The sequence below is a fragment of the Euprymna scolopes genome, chromosome 21 (assembly GCF_053919585.1).
Source record: "Euprymna scolopes isolate OS-2025 chromosome 21, ASM5391958v1, whole genome shotgun sequence".
Classification (NCBI taxonomy): Eukaryota; Metazoa; Mollusca; class Cephalopoda; order Sepiida; family Sepiolidae; genus Euprymna; species Euprymna scolopes.
In genome coordinates, this window is record NC_136502.1 from 88,915,620 (window position 1) to 88,937,040 (window position 21,421).

Genomic DNA, 21,421 nt, shown 5'->3' on the forward strand with positions numbered 1-21,421 from the left:
ATATATATATGAACATGTGTCTTTAGAAATGAAGAGACCAAATTCAAAACGCAATGAACGTCATTTCGAAAATTGCGACTTGATCAACACAAAAAGTGTTCAATTTCAACACTCTAACCCCCCTCCTCGAATCAATTTTTACAAATCGCGTTTTATATTCGAACTTTAAAAATATATCTATGCATTAAAATGTGTATGTCTGTGCGTAGTTGCACAATCATGCATCTGTGTGTAAATATGTATATGTATACATGTATCTCTGACAAAGTATGTATGGTTTCACGTGTGGATTACACACTTTTTATATGTGGATATATCTAGCTATGTAAGACTAACTATATTTGTGTGAACATTAGTATGTGTACATGTATGTACGTCTTTATATATATATATATATATATATATATATATATATATATATATATATATATGATAATGGACTGCCCAGATTGTATGAAATTCTTTTTCCTATAACTATTATTCACCATTCAAATAACATGAAATGCAAAATACGTGTTTATTCATAGCTGAACATTTTACTAACTGCATTTCATTTCCTCTTATTGAAAATCCATGGATTAAGGAAATAAACATAAATTTTCTCTATATATTCCTTGTTTAAAACAATAAATTCTTAACTAAAAATATGTGTTCATATTTTGATTTACAAAATTTAACTTCAGCCATTAAACTTATACACACACACACACGCGCGCGCACACACACACACACACACACACACACATATATATATAGTTGAATCTTTTGTGGCAAGTGTTGCGCTATAGACAACCATACATCTAATGAGTCGGCGTTGTTAAATACCAGTGGCAAGTGGAGGTTCAGGACGACTGAAAACAACATCGAGAAAAGTGGACAGCACATACAGCGCCTAGTATTCTCAAATGGTAATTTATTTCGTACTAGCCAGATTTAACGTTGCTGACTTTCAACATGATTATGCCGTATATAATGATGTATATATCTATACACACAAACATGCGCATATATATATATATATATATATATATATATATATATATATATATATATATTAATAGAGGAAAGGTTTTGTTTTTCATTCTTAATTAATACCCGTGTTTTGTATTGACAAATTTCGTATAATATATGAGAAAAATAATTGTGTACGTAAATGAAAATTTAAAAAGAGAATAAATTCGATTAAGATAGGACCTAATTCGCATTTGTCTCTTCGAAATTTCTGAATGTCCTTGTGACATAGATTATTATCATCCTTGCTCAGAAGAAAGAAAAACAAAAAAAATCAATCTTCACTCAAAAATATGGGGAAAGATAGGAAATATGAAAAGTTCTAAAAATCAATATTACGCGTAATTGTGTATAAATACATATACACACAGGCCCACGTGTATATATATATATATATATATATATATATATATATATATATATATATATAGTGAATACATTACAAAGGACTATATTCCCAAGTTCATGATGTTGACCATCCTATAATTTATTTCTTTAATTCAGTTGACATTTACAATTCTTGACAGTATCTGTTTCGTAGCGAAGATCAATCACTTAATTATTATATCAATCAATGAATCTATTATGCCCTTATCAGAAGAAATAGCAACAATCAATCCGTCATAAGGAAATAAAGTGCGTTTTGACATGATTAAAATCGGAAAATTGAAAGAGACGCTGTAAATACCTCATAATATATTTCCATTGTGCCATTAAATTTTGGAACATAGTCTTTTGTCATTTATTCACTATATTGCTCTGTAATGACGTTGAGCTTTTTAAATAAGGATTAATGTAGAATATATGAAAATATATTCCCACAGAAATATATCTATAATATAAAGCTGTGTGTGTGTGTGTGTGTGTGTGTGTGTGTGTGTGTGTGTGTGTGTGTGTGTGGGTGGGTGTGGTCACGAATAGGCTCCTATATGGTTGACTATTTTAAAAAACTGGTTACATATAATGATAGAAGATGTATCGAGACACAGGGATGGGTATGTTTGATCTGGCAGAACGGTGGTTCATTAATATTGTGGGGTCTGCGTTCGCGCCTGGTCCACAAAGTATGGAAATAAAAAAATAAAAAATAAAGAAAAAACGTTTACAAGTGTTTTTGATATAGATGTACATAAGAATACTTTGATAAGTATGTTTTATCTTAAATAGGGATGGCATAATAAAATTGTGGGGTCTGCGTTCGTGCCTGGCCTCCATAGAATGGAAATAGGCACAAACTTTAATAAAGACTTTTCATATCTATCTGCGTAAGTATACTTTGATAATTATGTTTCAGTTTGAAGAAATATGGTATAATAAAATTATGGGGTGTTCGTTCGCACCTGATCTCCATAGAATGGAAATATGTAACAAAGTTTAACAAGGTTTTTTAAATATAGATCCACAGAATAGTGTGATAAGTGTTTCAGTGTGAACAGGTATGGCATAATAAATTATGGGGTTTATCTATTTTATTTTTACTTTCATCATATTTTGCTTTGGTTTTGATAACCCCTAATTCGAAGCTATATCTTTACAATACTTCCTTTTCATAACCTATCGACGAGTACTTTTGCTAGTATATATATATATATATATATATATATATATATATATATATATATATACGTATTCAACAATGTATTTATTCAAGTGCGTTATTTTATGTAAACACTAGGCGTATTTGTACACACATACATGCATATAGATATATGTATGTTTAGATGTTATTTATTTGTTTTTATTTTGCAATCAATTTTGAATACATTCATTTATACGAAAAGTGCATTTTTACCCAAATGCGAATTGGAATAATTTTCCCTTTTACCAATTTGGTACCCCCAAATGAGGAGCAGCATATATATATTGTTTTTCTTTTCTTTTTCAATATAATTATCCACTGACACGTGTTTCGTCTTCTAAGACTCACATTAGAGTTTTATACACACACACACACACACACATATATATATATATATATATATATATATAGGTGGATTTGCTTAATTACGTCTGTATTGCATTGTATATGGATACTCCTATGTATATGTGTATATATACTGGCTATTAAGCATTTTTTGTGCGTATGTATATGCATATATTCATGTGTTCTTGAGTATGTGTCATATATGCGTGCTGATATGTATATATGCCTACGTGTTCTCAAGTATTACGTATATGTATTTCTATATATGCATATAGGTTTAAAATAAATATGTAAGTGTACGTATATATATACATATATACGTATACTTCAGTAACTATGCGTATGCATACATTTATATCCATGTGTCCCTAAATGTGCGTATGGATATGTATATGTACATGCATGTATATTCGGTTATGTAATTATGTGTATATTTATGTATGCATATATGCGCTTGAGTGTATGTGCATGCATGCATTTTCGAGGTTATTTAATGGTAGTGACGTCGTAAAGTCTTGCATCCGTTGTAAATGTTTCTTATTTTAGTGAAATGTGAAAATTCTCTTATTAGTGAGCGATATTTACAATAGTCGTAACGAATAAATATTAAGATAGTTAAGCTTAAGTTAATTAAAGTTAGTGTTGATTGTTATCATCATTATTGAATAATTTAATTCCTTTGTGTTGAATCGAAGGTACTGGCATCACTATTCGTCATACAATGCATTATGTCCAGTAGTCGATTCGATTTGATTCGATATCTCCGTTCAGTCTCGGAAGACAAAGGATATCCTCTGTAGGGGCAGCTGATCGTGTAATCGTGAGGCAAGGATTGCGCAATCTCTAACCACACCTCGTCTGAATCGGCACTGTTTGAGTCCAGTGGCAAGGAGAAGTCAAGGACGACTGGAAACAATGCCGAGATAAGCGGAGAGCACATACAGCACCTGGAAGTCCCACATGGTTACCCATTTAATACTGACCAGGTTCAACGTTACTTAACTTCGGTGATCCAGCGATAACCGGTGCGTCAACGTGATTATTAGGGCTATGACAAGAGTATATTCTTTTCATTATTTGAACTCTCGAGTATATATCAGTTAATATCTTACATGCGTTTAAATAGAGTGATGTGGTTTTCAATTGATTAACTGTGTCTAAGTGTGTCGAATGTATACACGAGAGTAAAAACAATGATAAGAATATTTTCTTGTCATAGCCCTAGTTATTATGCCGTCTAGATTCTGTCCAGCAGTATATCAATTACAAAAATAAAATTTTAAAAAAATGCTAGCTTCAAGGAGTCCACCACAAAACGAAAAGCCGGGCTGTTTCCAATATATGTTACAATCTAATTACCAAACTCGTAACCAACTATTGTGTCTGCATTTACAGCAATAAGACATTTTATATTTCTACGTTGAACTAGTTATTATTATATACAAGCAGGTGCCCGTCGTTGCCTGGCCGCAAAATACGCTTAAATATGATATTATAAAAATATAATTAATGCAGATTTCGTATTTATTATTATAGAGTCAATTCTCTATCGATTATTATATTGTACCCAATATATAGCAGTAATTTCATATATATATATGTATATAGATAGATAGAGAGAGAGAGAGAGGGAGAGAGAGATAGATAGATAGGGAGATAGAGAGAGAGAAAGAGAGAGAGAGAGAGAGAGAGAGAGAGGCCAGTGTGCCATCAGCTAGAATCGAACCCAAAAAATGTAACGCTCCAGCCTTAGTTGTAACTGTTTGAGCTGTCGTCAGATGGAGAAGAAATAGCTAAACATGAACGGACTATAACGTATAAATCTATATATTTGCACATGCGTACAAATAATACGTTTATTCGACTTGCGTCTGCCAGTTTGCAATTTATTTCAATTTTGACGCCTTACCAGCTCAAAAACCCAGAAAGGAGCGGTCCACAAAACCATGCAGTCATTTGACCTGTCCTGCTCCGATCTGTGACCTTGCACCTCGGAGGAGATGCGAATTGAAAAAAAAAAAAAAAAAAATGGAGACAGACACACAAGCATATAGAGTTTTATAAATCAGACTAGCAGGAAGACCCGATGTCCCCGGAATTGAATTTGGATCAATGAATGCTGTACACTCCCAATACCTTTATTGTCATCGAAAATCGGGGAAATCGTTAATTTTTCAATCATATCGATTGATTTCCTGCTCAGGTCGGAAACCCACCGCCGTGCACAGGAGGAAGCTTCAAATGCCTTTCTACAGTGACTTAGTCAAAATTATATTGTAATTAACATTGCACTGTAGAAGAACTACTGTTGATTTTCTAAATTTATTTTTTTACATAATGACTTGAATCAAAATGTAATTGAATTGAATTAAAATGCAAAAGTCAAGTATCATGGTTCAATTATCATGGTTCAAAGAGAAACATTATTTTGCACGTGCGCCTCCTGTTGATTTTATATGCTGGACCATTCTGCGTGGATGTGCGGTGTTAGGGTGTATAAAGGTGTTAACTTTGGTCCAAATTTGAATTTCTTTTTTATAGAGAATTTTTTTTTTCGATTACTGATCTTTGATACTTATCGGTTGCATTCCGATACAAAACCAATCTAGGAACACTCCCAGACACATGAAGTACATTTGTGTGAAATATCCCCCCCCCCAAATGTCGGTTTCGGAGATTATAGAGAACGATCTCACACACACTCACACACCCAGAGAGACAAAGTGCGTTTTACATATAAGTAAACAAGTTTTATATTATTAAAAAAGTTGCAACCCTAATTGTATTTTATTTTTATTATTTCTATCTGATTATATTCAAGCTGATTGATATAGAATTTTAATATCTAATATATAAACGCTATATTCTGTTTGTGGGTCTGTCTGCCTCCATATTTTCAAACGTTTTCTCCTCCGAAATTAAAAGTTACAGAGCGGCGTTAATGGCCTCGAATGATTGGGTTATTTTACGATCTGTTCTTTTATGGGTCTTTTCTTTTTGGGTCAACAATGAAAAAAATCAGTTAAGCATTTGGTACATTCATCTTAGTTTATTTTTTAATCGGTTTATATGCGTGTCACGTTGGTACAGTGGTAGCGGCAATAGCTATGGATATTAGAGTTTCGGTTTAGATTCCACCTGATGGCAACTAGATGCTTTCTCTTTTACTTTTGAAATCACGATTCTATAATAATATATACGAAATCTGGACAAATTAAAATATCATATTTAAGCGTATTTTACGCCCGAACAAGCCCCCTCCCCACTAGTAACGAATAAAGATATTTTTTTTTTTTTTGTAAACGTGTCTACTAGTGTTTGAAGTTAATTGTAATTTAGACAACTCAAAGGCATTTATCATTCTTTACCAAAATATAAAATAACTATAAAAATATTTTATTATTTTTTTTTTCTAATATGTCTACTAAATAGGTATTCCGTATTATTTTGAGTATTCGGACTACGATTCCCATTGTGAGTGTTATTCGCACAACGTATCGACTAATGTAACCCCCGACCTTCTTCAGGAACAATAAATAGCTCATCTTGAAGCTAGCATTATGCAATAGAGGAGAGTTAGTATTTAAATTTATTGCATTATGCAATAGAGGAGAGTTAGTATTTAAATGAAATTTGCACGAATGCATTAATATTTGATGTCTTCGAAATTAAATTATGATAGTGAATAACTATATATGCGTCCATGTACATGTGCTGGGGTGTGTTTGTTTTAGTAATCGTTTCGAGGTGCGTGCTCTATATCCAGTGGCAAGCGAAATAATAAATTAATAAACATCGTTCAAGATTAAGAATACTACATTTACGGATATATGATAGAACTTTGTATATATATCTTTTGTTCCCCGACAAAAGGGGGGTGCATCTGTAAATTCACCCTTGTCCGTTCGTCCGTTCATCCGTTCGTTTGTCCACACTTTCTTCAATAACTACGCCTTGGAATTTTTTGAAATTTTGCACAAACATTAAACATGATATGAGTAAAAAAAGTAACAGAACAGATTTTCCGGGAAAACTCCGGTTGCCCCCTAGGGGTGCCTTTCGGGTTAAAATGGCTAAAATTGACACTTTTGTGCTTATTAAAAAAATTTGATGCCTTGGTTTTTATAAAACTTTCTGAAAAGTTATAACTAACTGATTTCTATATAATTTTGTTTGTCTATACTTTGCAGTGTTCCCCAGGGGCTATTTTAGGTTTAATAAAAGCACTCCATTTTGGGGACTATTTGACTATATTTGGCCAAAATTTTCTGTGTATGTCTATTTAGCAGTTTTTCATTCAAATTTAAATATGTTAAGGTCTTGGGGACTTTTGGAACTAAGGAGGGGGTGCAACTGATGGACTTAGTCATTTCTTTTTTTGCATGGTACAGAACTCAAATTTACATATGTTAAAGCCTAAAACTGCACCATTTGTTCATTTTCACCAGGATTTGACGTCCCCTGGGGACTTTGGGTGCTGAATGGGGAGGGGGGGAAATGCTGAACTTAGTCATTTTTTATGCCTCGTTCACTGCGCACTCACAAGCGTCCATGCATGCTTCACTTATTTTTTGTTTCTACATTTAGTGTTAAATCAACCTCATTCCATTTCGTGTGCGCTGACGCTGAATTTTTTTTTATCTGCTCGACTACAGATTTTAGATTGTAACTTTGGACAATCTTATTTGGCTTTTAACATTATATAGAAAAGTAATTCAAAATGTGAAGATAATAAATTATATATAAAGATATTTTTTTAATCAACCAAACCAAGATGGCGGACATTTTAATGGTTGAAAATTAATTTCTCTTTTTTTTTCTTTTTTTTTTTTGCTGATGTTTTGTTTTATAGGTTTTAAGGTTTTATGTCTGCCATTTTAAACCAGTGCAAGACTTTACGACTATAGGTGTATATTTATATTACATTTCTAGTGAACTATTTCCAAGATTTTTTTTTTTTTTGAAAGATTTTTATTAATAGCCGTGATTTCAACGAAACAAGATATTTCGGGTTTCCTTCTTTTTTTATTTCTAAAAATGATTTTTACTTCACATCCTTTTAATTCTGCGATTTGATTTGTAGATAAACGTATGTTAGTTCCATCTGTATATCTATCCATCGATCTATCTAACTATTAATCGATTTATAAGAGATAATATATACTGCGTATATACAAATACATACATTCACACATACATATATATGTGTTATATATATATATAATACGTGTGTGCGTGTTAAAGTGTGCACAACATATATATAATTAGAGGTATGTGCAAAGGGTCCAGGCAAAGTTGAAATAAATACAGATAAAATATACAAAATGTAGTCGATATAGATAAATAGATAGATAGGAAAATTTTAGAATTTGGCGAATTCTAATAAGCTGTCGTCTATACAAATCGATACCCATTTCTTGATTCCATCGTCCCAGAAAATTGGCATTTTAAAGATCCCCCCCCGAATAACAAAAGAAAAAAAAACTCACATATAGATAGATAGATCGATGGATAGATAGGTATATAGGTAAGTAAAAATGGATTATTCAAAAAGTTGGCTATTTTTTTTTTAATTTATTACTGTTGGTTTCAGTATCTTTTCGAATTAAATAAATTTACGTGTTTTTCGTCTTCATGTATATATATATATATATATATATATATATATATAGTGTACAGAAAGTTGTTAGATGAGACAAGTCATTGGTACCGTCGGTTTCAAGCCCGATAATAGGACCGTTTAAGATATCCTTATCAAGCTCTCTTCAGCCACTAAGGATATCTTAAACGGTCCTAATTATCGGGTTTGAAACCGACGGTACCAATGAATTGTCTCATCTAACAACTTTCTGTACACAAAATATAAATACGCTCTAATATTTCGAATTTTCCTTTTAATCGAGCACTCTGCTGAATTTCTTAAAATAAAACTAATCATATATATATATATATATATATATATATATGTATATTCGATTACTTTTTACTTGGTTTAACTCTTTTTTCAAGTTTCTTTAGAGTTTTCTTGTTTTTTTGTTTTTGTTGGTTGTTTGTTTTTTAACGTTGTGTTTGTGTTTTCTGTTTTTACTCTTTATCCGGGAGTTCAAGTCCCGGTATCTTTTATTTCGCCATTCGGTGCATAGATATTATTTTTTTCGTCATATCTTATATCAGCGATGGGGGTTGACTATTTTAAAACTTTTGTTATTATTAGCGTCTTGTTGTTTTCCCTTCATTTTGTTCTGACAGTGTATAATAATGTTTTCAAGTGTTCGAATGTCGGTTTATTTAAATAGATTTTGTTTTTGTCATTTTTTTTTTACTTCTTTTACTGCGTTTTTTTTTTTTTTCATTTTTTTTTTTCGACATTATTTTACTTATTTTTTCTACTCTCCACCCAGCAGTTCAAGTCCCAATATCTTCTATTTCGCCATTCGGCGTGAGGATATTATTTTTGACGTCGCATATATCATACCAGTGATCGTACCACTTTCCTTCGTATCGGACCTCGTTGACGATGTTCCGTTGTCGTCGATGGAAGCGGACATTCCGCCACACATCCTCGCCCTTCAGGAAATACATGCTTTTTTCCTTGTACGAGTAATATACTGCGTCCAAATTGTCTGGGAGTGGATGGTCATCGCCCGACGGGAACTCGTCACGTATATTCGTGATGCGTTCGCAACAGCCGCTAGTCGATGGCGCACCAGGACCCCTCGGGTTATATACATAAACCTGAAACAAATCATATTAAAATTAAACAGTTGTACACGTAGAGGTACAGGTATGCTTATATTACAATATTTGTTCAAGCATAACATTTTTCAAAACAAAATCATTAATACATTTAACTATGATTTCACAAAACTTACAATTATTACTTTTTCATTGAAAAAAAAAATTCCGTAACAAACAACAACAAAAGTCTTACAAAAAAAAAAAAAAGTAACTGGAACATACAGAGAAAAAAAAGTTATTTTTTTTAAGTATCTATATAGAGTCTGTATTTAAAATTGTCCCTTTTTTCAAAAACAAAACAATTAAAACACACAAAAAGCCGAAAATTTCAACTATGAACACAAAATTTATTTCATTTCTGCATGTTTCTTTCTACTTAATAATAAGACAAGATTTTAAAAGTACCTTCGACTTTGACACAAAATTATTACAAATGATTGACGGATTAAATTCAACAATTCGTCCACACGATTTCATGCTGACACAATTTTTCTAACTGACATTCCATACAAATTTCAAAGCAATTATGGCTGACCCAAATCTCTCCATTTGTGTGTATGTGTGTATATATTTTTTTAAACAAAACAATTCATTTCAGTTGCACGGTGACTTGTTCTTACAACTGTTTATTTATTTATTTTTTTCCATTCATTACTACGGTTTTCTTTTGCGGCACATCGGCCTTTTTTCTAATTTTTCTAGTATACTTTTGTTCCATTGTGTGTATGTGTGTGTTCATTTTTTTTCTTATTTTTTTTCTTAATTATTTTTTTCATATCGTCTAGTATCTTTCCGTGGTATTTTTATACTGGACCCTTAAACGTTGTGTTTTATCCGTGGCAAGCGAAGTTTCTTTTTTTTTTCAAACCCACCCTTGCTTGAGTGGACTAGACACGTTCACCAAATATGTATATATTATATTGGGAGTGTTATTTTTGAAGTACCAAATATGTGAGTATCTTTCGTTGTTCTTATTTGAAGGGATGACGTATATTATTGTTGTTGATGTTAGTAAGAGTCTTAGAGTGATAGAGACAATCTTAGGAGTGTTCATTTTGTTGAGTGTTCATGTTTGTGGAGATCGCATATTGGAGACATAAACATGGTATATATAAAGAGAGAGAGACAGTTCTGTACATATATATATATATATATATATATATATATATATATATATATATATATAATAGACAGTGTGTATGTTACTACAAGAGAACCAAGCTTGTAATTCAACTAGAAGAGACTTTTGAATATCTTGATAAATAGACTGAGAGATAGTTTGACATTTTCGTTTGGCAGTTGTACATATAATATAAACACGTTACCTTTCTCGTTGTAATGATGAACACAGAAGACGGCAGTTATGAACAACATTATGGTCATTTATTCTTCGACCGATCGGAAATGATTCTGTATTTCAGGAATTCAAAGTTGCTACATGGTTATTTCTAAACCCTCCCGCTTACAGAGGGAGCCTTGACTCTAATCGAAAATCGGTCTGAACCTCTCTGCTCCTCTGATCTGACTGATCTAACTCTCCTAACTAACTTCGAACTCTTTGCTATATTGAGAAATCACATGCATGTCTGGTCAACGTGACCATAACTCACGTGTTATCAACATTTGCACGTTTTTGAAACCATTTCTTACGTCCAGGAAATGTCCCATTCTCTTTGTTTTACAAAGGAATTTAACCTACTTGTCTAATTCTGTAACCCATATTTTATTATGCATTCTTTCTAACAATCTGAATAGTTTCCAGCCAAATTTGTATTTATTAAATATTTTAACAGAATCAACAATTTACTGGACATTCCTTTTATAATAAGATTCTATGTTTATTTTAACTTATGATTGGAATTGTCAATTCCAAGTCTAGCTTCGCAAGTTCGAATCCTTGACTATCTTATTTCATTTTTACATTTAACTAATTCCCTATTTTTCTACTTTCATGAAAAGGGGACAGCCCTTATAATGGAACACTAAGGTCTCAAATGATGTGATTTTTTTTACGGAACGTTCTTCTATGAGCCGGTTAAAATAGTTTTTAAGGGGTAAAAAGTGGGTAAAAATTGAAAAAAATCGTTAAAGATTTTGTACATTCATATTTATAATTTTTAATTGGCTTATATACGTGTCACGTTGGTACAGTGGTAACGTCACCAGCTTTTTGGTTTCGATTCTAGCTGATGGCACCTAAATACTTTTTTTTTTACTTTTGAAATCACGACTCTATAATATAATATATACGAAATCTGGGAAAATTAAAATATCATACTTGAGCGTATTATACGGCCAGGCAAAGATGCAACTTCCCCCGCTAGTAACTAAATAGATAAATATACGTATGCGTAATAAATAAATAAATAAACATTCAGTCCTCTCCTGTCTCGAATATCTCTGATATTCCTGTTCTCTGAGCACATGTGTTCTTTTTATTTCTGCAGTTACATCGCGCCTCCGGCTTGATCATTTGCATATAGCTTCTACCGCTGCCGACTCGGCGTTAGCGGTTCTGTCACGGCGTTGACACACCGGTCCCTTTAGTCGCCGGAGTTAAGCGGCATGGAACCTAACCAGTTTTGAGAATGCGAAGCGCTGTAGTCATCTTCCTATAATCGGAATTTATATGTAGCTGAGAATTGCTAAAAAATGATATTTATTGTAAACTCCATTCTTTGGATGAAGCCGGCATAACACGACCACAGTTCCATACCTAAACTTTATAGGTTCGTTTATTAGACATCAATTAATGCGTATCTTTCAGTGTCTGCTTCTTTGGCCGAGGGTATTTCCCATTTGAAAACAAAAAGATTTCGAATTGGCATAAAATTAGAGCCATCGTCATTAGCCACCAATAAAACAGGAATTCCAATTGCTTCTTAAGGGTATTCAAGTTGCTCCCAATGCAAGAACTGTGACACCAGGGATCGGACATTGGGGATGAAAAGTCAGCGTCCCTGGGGAAGAGCACTCTGGCCAGCGAAAAGTGCCTGGGCAGCTTCATCGGCATTCCTCACTAAAAGGCGCTTTATGCAATTAGCAATAAACTAACCCCTTCTATGAGGGAGAAGGCAAATCCTAGGCGTTGGGCCTCCTAGAACTGCACAGAACCAGCATTTTTCGCAATCAACAGGGACCAGATCATTACATAAATGGCCTAATCACTGTTGATTTTGGAGGCCGAGGATAAAAATCCCTAGCCGGCTTCTTAAGACCTCTTAAGCTTAAGCCTTAAATTTGAGACATTTTAAATTTGATCAAAATTGAAATACGGATTCCAGAGATTAAGTTTAATAGGGATGTGTTCTGATCTTAACCTTCGTATAAACCATAGGAGTAGGAGTATCAGCGAACTAATTTTACCTGTCTTGGGACCTTCGTATAAAATTTCATAAAAATCGACCCAACCGTTTTCCAGTCCATAGGAAACGATCTCACGTTCACACACAGACACACGCAGACGCATACACGCACAAAGTTACTTTTATGAAATAGCAGGGATAGAGATATAAACAAAGGGAGTGTCAGAGGTCAGGAAGTGATCCAATCTCCCTTATCTATTTACCTTGTCTCCTTTGAAGAAATAGATGTTACTGTCCCTCATGTCAAAGAAGATGGAATCCACGTTGTCAGGAATCCGCTCTTTGCTTCCTTCTTTGGGTCCGAAACCGTCCGCGATTTTTCGCGGCCACCCATCGACGACCCGATCATCGACGCTGTCGTACAGGTAATAGTTCTCACCTAAACACAAAACAGAAGAAATTTGTTAGAAACGTTTCAAAGTTACTTGACTGATTTAAGCTTTCGGATCATCTGGTCGGAAACAATAGTAGATACGCCTTCCATGTTACAATGTCTGCTTGCTGGAAGTAATAAACTTAATAATAAAAAAGTAGAAATCTATTAGATTTTAAGATCGGTAAACCTTATTGTACCTGTTTATAATGCCTCCCCACGGAACAGAGTTAGACACCAGGGTCGTTTTTTAACGTAGATAAAATGTACAATCAACTCATCCGCCTGGGCCCTACGAGGTCTGGGCAACAAAGTTCAAGCAAAGACCATATGCGGGGGCAACCCCACATTGCTCTTTAAGCAATCAGTTATCACTATCCAGCTATCCTATTCCCCGGGGAGCTGGTCCATATTTCTCCTTCACTCTCCACATTACAAAAAACGGCCTTGTGCCTAATTTGCCCAGTGGGAAGCAAATAAATCCAACCTTATTGTAATTCAACTCGCTCGCCTGGGCCTGGACAACAAAGTTCAAGCAATGGTCTTATATGCGGGTGCAACCCCACATATAAGACCATTGCTTCTGTAGCAATCAGTTATTGGTCAATGAAGGGGAAATCCTGCATACTAATTGTCACTATCCAGCTCCCCTACTCTCCAGGGAGCTAGCCCCTATTTCCCCAATCTCTCCACATTAAAAATACGACCCTGTGCTCAATTTCCTCAGTGGGGGAGCAAATAAATACAAACCTTATTGTAATTCGAGTTGTATATTTCTATATACCAGAAAAACGGTATGGAAATTAGCCATACACCATTCCCCGTGACTATGCGGTTCCTACAGCTGCACGCCTAGAAAACGGAGTCATAAACCCTAACATAGTGATATGGGACAAGAAAGAGGAAGAAACAACCATAGTAGAAGTTATTATCCCCAAGGATGCTGAGTAAAACACAGCTGAGAGGAAAAAGATAACGAAAGACCAAGGTCTTATGTACGGCATGAAAAGAAACTGAAATCTTAGGAAGATATCTGTTTTTCTAGTAATCCGTATCCAAGTTACAATGTCCGCCTCGAAGTAAACACACACACACACATACACACACACACACACACACACACACATATATATATATACATGCATATATATATACACATGCATATATATATACATATATACAACGTGATACAACGAAACAGGACTGTATGTCGATGACTACAAATATATTTTAAGCCCCCCCTCCTTGGGTAGAGCACTGTCGTAAATAATCTCCCCCACTACTTAATTGGCTGAAAAATGCGAAGCTCGTTGTTTGTTTGTTTACGAACAGGCGATTTGAGCACTATAAAAGTGGTGGCGGGTGTCTATTTAAATAGACATTCCGACGAGTTATTTACGGGCGTCGATTCCATGGTCGTGTGGGAGAACTGCCGACTGTAAACACGACGGTTCTAGGTTCAATCCTTGGCTTTGGAAATATGCTAGTCTAGCGGTACTGATGAGTTGTGATACAACGAAACAGGACTGTATGTCGATGACTACAAATATATATATATATATATATATATATATATATATATATATATATATATATATATATAGTGTATCACAAAGGTGAGTACACCCCTTACGAAATGTTGTCAATATTAACATACATATCAACTCTCAATTTTTGTGTGGCCACCGTCATTATCTAAAACTGCCTTTACTTTCCTGGGTATGGAATTTACCAGAGCTTCACATGTAGCCACTGGAATGCTCTCCCACTCTTCTAATACGACGTCGCGGAACTGGCGAATATTTGAATCTTTGCGCACCTCCACCTCTTCTGCTTGAGGATGCCCCAAAGATGTCCTATCGGGTTCAAGTCTGGAGACATGCTTGGCCAGTTCATCACCTTTACCCTCAGCCTCTTCAGTAAAACAGTGGTTGTCTTGGGTGTGTGTTTTGGGTCATTGTCGTGCTAGAACACTGCTCTGCGATCCAGTTTCTGGAGGGAGGGGATCATACTCTGCTGTAGTATTTGACAGTACATGTTGGAGTTCAAGGTTACGTCAATGAAATGTACCTCTCCAATACATACAACACTCATGCAGCCCCAGACCATGACATTCCCACCGCCATTCTTAACTGTAGGTATGACACACTTATCTTTGTACTCCTCACCTGGTCGCTGCCACACATGCTTAAGGCCATCAGAACCAAACAAATTTCGTCTTATCAGATCATAGGACATGGTTCCAGTAATTTATGGGATTTGTTGGCATGTCTTCAGCAAACTGTTTGCGGGCTTTCTTGTGTATTGCCTTCAGAAGAGGCTTCCTCCTGGGGTGACAGCCATGCACACTAATTTTTCAGTGTTGCCCAATGAATGGATTTACTTAAATATTTGAAGAAATATGAGGGGTGTACTGACTTTTGTGATACACTGTGTAATATTTATTCGAGGGTAAACAGTTACATTTGTCGCTGCGAACAGAAATCTGTTTCAGTAAATGAGACTTCTTCAGGCGACCCTGAACCATTCGAACCTAAGGAAAAAAAAGCTTGACTCTCTCAAGGTTCTGACTTCTCCGTTGGTGCAGCGTTCCAAAATTGTGTTTCCTCTTCTTCACATAAAGCTTAGCATCATGAAACATTCTGTGCAGGCTCTTGAAACATTGAAAAATATGGCAACTGTTTCAAATATATTTGCATGAGATATCCAGGCTTAACCATAGAGATGTTAATAGCTGAAATTTTTGATGGACCCCAGTTTCGAAATTTAACGAATGACGGAAATTTCTGTAATTTTATGAATCCTTTAGAATTGAGTGCCTGGGCGGCATTTATGAATGCAATGAAATTCTTCTTGGGGAAAATAAAGACACCCAACTACTGAAACGTTACTCATGAGTCTCCATCAACTGAGTGCAAATACAAGCATCAAGTTACATTTTTTGCACAGCCATCTTGTCCGTTTTCCAGAAAATCTAGATGATGTGGGCGGCGGGCAAGGAGAGACTTCCTTCCAGACATCAACGACATGGAAGTTCGCTATCAAGGTCGTTGGGATGTTACCATACTTGCAGACAACTGTTGGTATTTCAAGCGCGATGATGCCGGAGCCCCCATCCTAGAAAATCAGTAAAATTTCAATTTCTAGATGATGATGTCTATGCTTATTATTTTTTACAACTTCCAGTTTTAATTGTGATTATTTGCTGTGACTTCATGGATATGTAGAACCAATCAGCTTTCTGCAGAGGGGGTTATGCCACAGCAGAAAAACCTAGACCTGATAAAAAAAAGTGACAGCAATTCTGGAATCAACATCCGCAAATTAGGTAAAAACAGTTGAAACACCTTAGGCACCATGACATATTTTTGTTGTTGTTGGCAAGTGTTATTATTCATTAGAAAATAAACCGTATATGTTCATTTTATATTTATTCAGAATTCAAGTAATTGACAACCAACAGGGCGGGGGGTGGTCTATATTATGCGAACGTTGACCCTTCAAATTTTCCACTTTTCCGAGATCATGCTATTGATTTTCTAATATATATACTAGTTGGATGACCCGACGTTACCCTAGATTGAATGGTGATCAACGCATGTTTCACACTCCAATATTTTTATTGTCATCCAAATCGATGAAATAGCCCGTTTTTCAATCAAATTGATTGTTTGTTCAAATTGGAGATGCATCGTGATGCACCTTGAAGAAGCTGCACATGCCTCTCGCAGTGACTAGATTCAAAATATATTGTAGTCTACATTGCTCTGTAAAAAACGTACTGTTGATTTTATAAAATTATTTTATACACAATGGTTTGAATTAAAGTTTAAAATGGAAAAGTCAATGCTTCAATTCTGTTGAATTAATTTTGGACGCGCCCCTGTCAAATCAAAGAACCTACTGTTGGTTTTGTATGCCTAGCATTACTTACTGGTTGTGCGATGATCACGGCTTCACTTAAAGTTTAAAATGGAAAACGTCAAGTAAGATTGTGAAATTGTGCTTCAGTCACATATATTCATTTGGAACGCGCACCTATCATATCAAAGAACCTGCTGTTGACTGCTGTTGATGTCGGACTTTTTGACCTTTGTGGTAATGAAATATCTCAAATGCACTTGTGCTGTTAGGTTGTGTAAGGCGTTAACTTTGGTCAAAATCGATGTTCTTCGGATTATTTCGATTATTAATTATCGATACTTATCGAAGACATTCCGTGACAAAGCCTATCGAAGAACACTACCAGAGACACATAAAGTAACTTCGTGTAAAATTACATAAAAATTAGCCCAACGGTTTTCGAGTCCATAGGGAACGAACACACAGACACACGGGGAAAGTTTCTTTTATATAATAATAGAAGTATATATATATATATATATATATATATATATATATATATATATATATATATATATATATATATATATATATAAGGGTAAATCAAAAAGTTTTAAGACAAGTGATATAAATTCAATCTAAATGAAAATAGAGCAACAAAACAAGGTTTAATTGCACTACTGATTACTTAACAACAAATTTGACAAGTTACAGCATTCTAAATCTTTTATTCTTTTTTTTTTCAGATAATATTTTATAATATTAACTTTTTGACAGTCCAAAATGAGCCAATTTGAAGTTCGTGCAAACATTAAATTTCTAACAAAACTGGAATGGAAACCGACGGAAATCATTAAAGCTCTACAAAATGTTTATGGAGACTCGTCAGCTTCTAGAGCTGTTGTTTATCGTTGGATCAGACGATTCAAGGATGGTAGGAATGATCTTCAAGATGACCAAAGAGAAGGTAGGCCTTCAACATCAAAAAATGCTCAAAACATCGAGCTTGTCAGGAATCTTGTTGAAGAAGATCGGAGAATAACAGTGAATGAGATTGCTAAGGAGCTTGACATTTCATTTGGGTCAACCTTTTCAATTCTGAAAGAAGATCTTGGTCTGAGTAAGCTTTCTGCTCATTGGGTGCCTAAAGCGTTGCAGCAGAATCAGTTGAATCTGGGATCAGATCTTTCATTGGCCCTTCTGACTAGAATTGAAGCAAATGAGGCAAACTTTTTTGAACGGGTCATAACCGGTGATGAAACATGGATTTACCTGTACGATCCTGAAAGCAAAGTTCAGTCTAAACAATGGTTACCAAGAGGATCAGCAGGCCCTATCAAGTTCAAAGCAGAAAGGTCAGCTCAAAAAATAATGGCAACTGTTTTTTGGGATAAAGATGGAATCGTTTTATTAGATTTTCTTGAAGGACAGAAAACTATCACCGCAAGCTATTACGAAGGAGTTTTGAGAAAGCTGAAGACTTCATTGGCTAAGAAACGACGAGGAAAGCTCCATCGTCAAATTCTGTTCCATCATGACAACGCTCCAGCACACACGGCCAAGACTGTAAGAACAATTTTACGCGAGTTTCGCTGGGAAATCCTTTCACATCCTCCCTATAGTCCTGATTTAGCGCCTAGTGATTTCTTCCTATTTCCAAAACTGAAGGAACATTTGAAAGGAATAAGATTTCAATCCATAAATGAAGCAAAGAAAGAGGTTGTGACCTGGTTCACTAGACAAGTTCCAGAATTTTATGAAGAAGGACTTTATCGATGGAAACATCGCTTACAGAAGTGTATTGAGTTAGGCGGATCGTATGTAGAAATATAAAGTTTTCAACTTCCATAAATAAAGCTTTTCTTCAATTTGTCTCAGAACTTTTTGATTTACCCTCGTATATATATATATATATATATATATATATATATATATATATATATATATAGATATAGATATAGATATATATATGTGTGTGTATGTGTGTGTGTGGATATGGATATAGATAGATAAAAGTATATATATATATATATAAATATATGTGTGTGTATGTATGTGTGTGTATGCATGTGTGTGTGTTTGTGTGTGTGTGTGTGCTTCAATTTTAAACTGTTCTCTTCAGCAGGTCTGCCTATAGATTTCCAGGTGATCGTCTTGCTATTAAATCCGTCGAGATAAGAAAGGTACTTAAATTAAGCATTAAAAAAAAGATGCGCATTGTTGAGCATTTCCTGTTTACTGTTTTTGTCCATATTAGTTGTGTGTGTCTCCATTTGAATCGATGACAGTTTTACACCCGAATGTAAAGAGCTGTATGAACAAACACACACGCAACAGAATAGCAGAGAATGAGATACACAAAGAAGGAAAAGCCTATATATATATATATATATATATATATATATATATATATATATATATATATATATATATATATATATGTGTGTGTGTGTGTGTGTGTGTGTGCATGTGTGTGTGTGCATGTGTGTGTGTGTTATTTGTTTTTGCGATACGTTTTGAATGAATTCAATTATTTAAGAGAGCGCATTTTTACCTAAAATGCGAGTGTGGCATATATATTGTTTTATATATATATATATATATATATATATATATATATATATATATATATATATATATATATATATATATATATATATATATACTCGGGTTTTTATATTCAAAAGTAATGGACTAATGAATTCAACGAGGTTGTTAGATAGTGCTCAATAAAAAGAGCTGATAATACTTGTTTATTGTTATATAAACATGCTCACATCCCGCTGCTACAAATAGCCACTTGTTTCAATCAAACAACAGATATCATCAGGCAGCGACTTGACTATTCAAAAGTTCAATGAATAATGGATTTTTATTTTAGGTAGGAACTCTTTAAAAGTTGGAGTTAAAAGTTAAAAAAGAGTTCCTACCCAAAATAAAAATCCATTATTAATTGAACTTTTGAATAGTCAAGTCGCTGCCTGATGATATCTGTTGTTTGATTGAAACAAGTGGCTATTTGTAGCAGCGGGATGTGAGCATGTTTATATGACAATAAACAAGTATATATATATATATATATATATATATATATATATATATATATATATATATATATATATATATATAAAGTTTTTTAATTTTTTTTCATAATATTATTTTGTATTCCTGCACGTCACCAATTGAAAACGAATAAAGAACAGTTATAAGCTTTTATACTTTTCGTATTCTTTTTTATTCATTCATATATATATATATATATATATATATATATATATATATATATATATATATATATATTTATTCATTCATATATATATATATATATATATATATATATATATATATATATATATATACATATACATATATAATATATGTATAATTATTTTTTTTACTATAATAATTAAATACCTACGGACACTAGAGTTTCATCCTTTTGAGAATCTTCAGTGCAGGATGTCATGATGATTATTAGTCGACAGATTCGAACTCGGCAACACGAGCCATCTCTGTCTCGATTAGTAAAGACCGTATCGATTCGGCTACCATTAACCGCGTGAAATAACGTTAAATTTTAAAGATTTTAATTTTAAATGTGCTTTACTTCAGTCAGACAGTAATCTAATCGTTATACGATGATCTATGTATAAGCGCTAAATTGACCGACTTAATTCAACTGAAATTGCTCAACGATAAGAAACGAGTTTATTAAAGGGCCTATATATATATATATATATATATATATATATATAATAATTAAAGACAGTATATATATATATATGTATATATATATATATATATGTATGTATATATATATATATATATATCGATAGATAGATATAAAATTTAAAAAATATTTACAATTTTATATTTTCAAATACCTGGGTTTCTAGCTTATGCACTCATCAGTGCAGGAATTGATAATTACTACTCGTACTGAGATTCGAACCCTATCAATACAACCACCCTTGACTTTGGATACTAATGTCTTTCCTCAAGTCCACCGGCAATTAACACGTACATTGTAGGAAACTAAGTAACTTTGAATGTCATATCAGCGGGCCTTAATAATCAGCAATAATCAGAGTATTAAACGAATTCTGTATAGTAAATTTTATCAAAATTTTAAAGTCAGACCTATATAGCATTTAAGCTGACAAATCA

The 21,421-nt window shown here is 33.8% G+C and overlaps 1 protein-coding gene across 1 annotated transcript in view; it reads right to left on the bottom strand.

The window, feature by feature from the left end:
• Positions 1 to 8,943: 8,943 nt before the first annotated feature.
• Positions 8,944 to 21,421, bottom strand: part of LOC145242561 (uncharacterized) — a 277,151-nt gene continuing 264,673 nt past the window's right edge. The window contains exons 5-6 of the mRNA XM_080105652.1: positions 13,242 to 13,417; positions 8,944 to 9,670 (exon numbers count right to left, since the gene is read on the bottom strand). Coding sequence (XP_079961778.1) covers positions 9,341 to 9,670; positions 13,242 to 13,417 — 506 coding nt within the window. The 3' untranslated portion in view covers positions 8,944 to 9,340. The remainder of the gene's footprint in view (positions 9,671 to 13,241; positions 13,418 to 21,421) is intronic.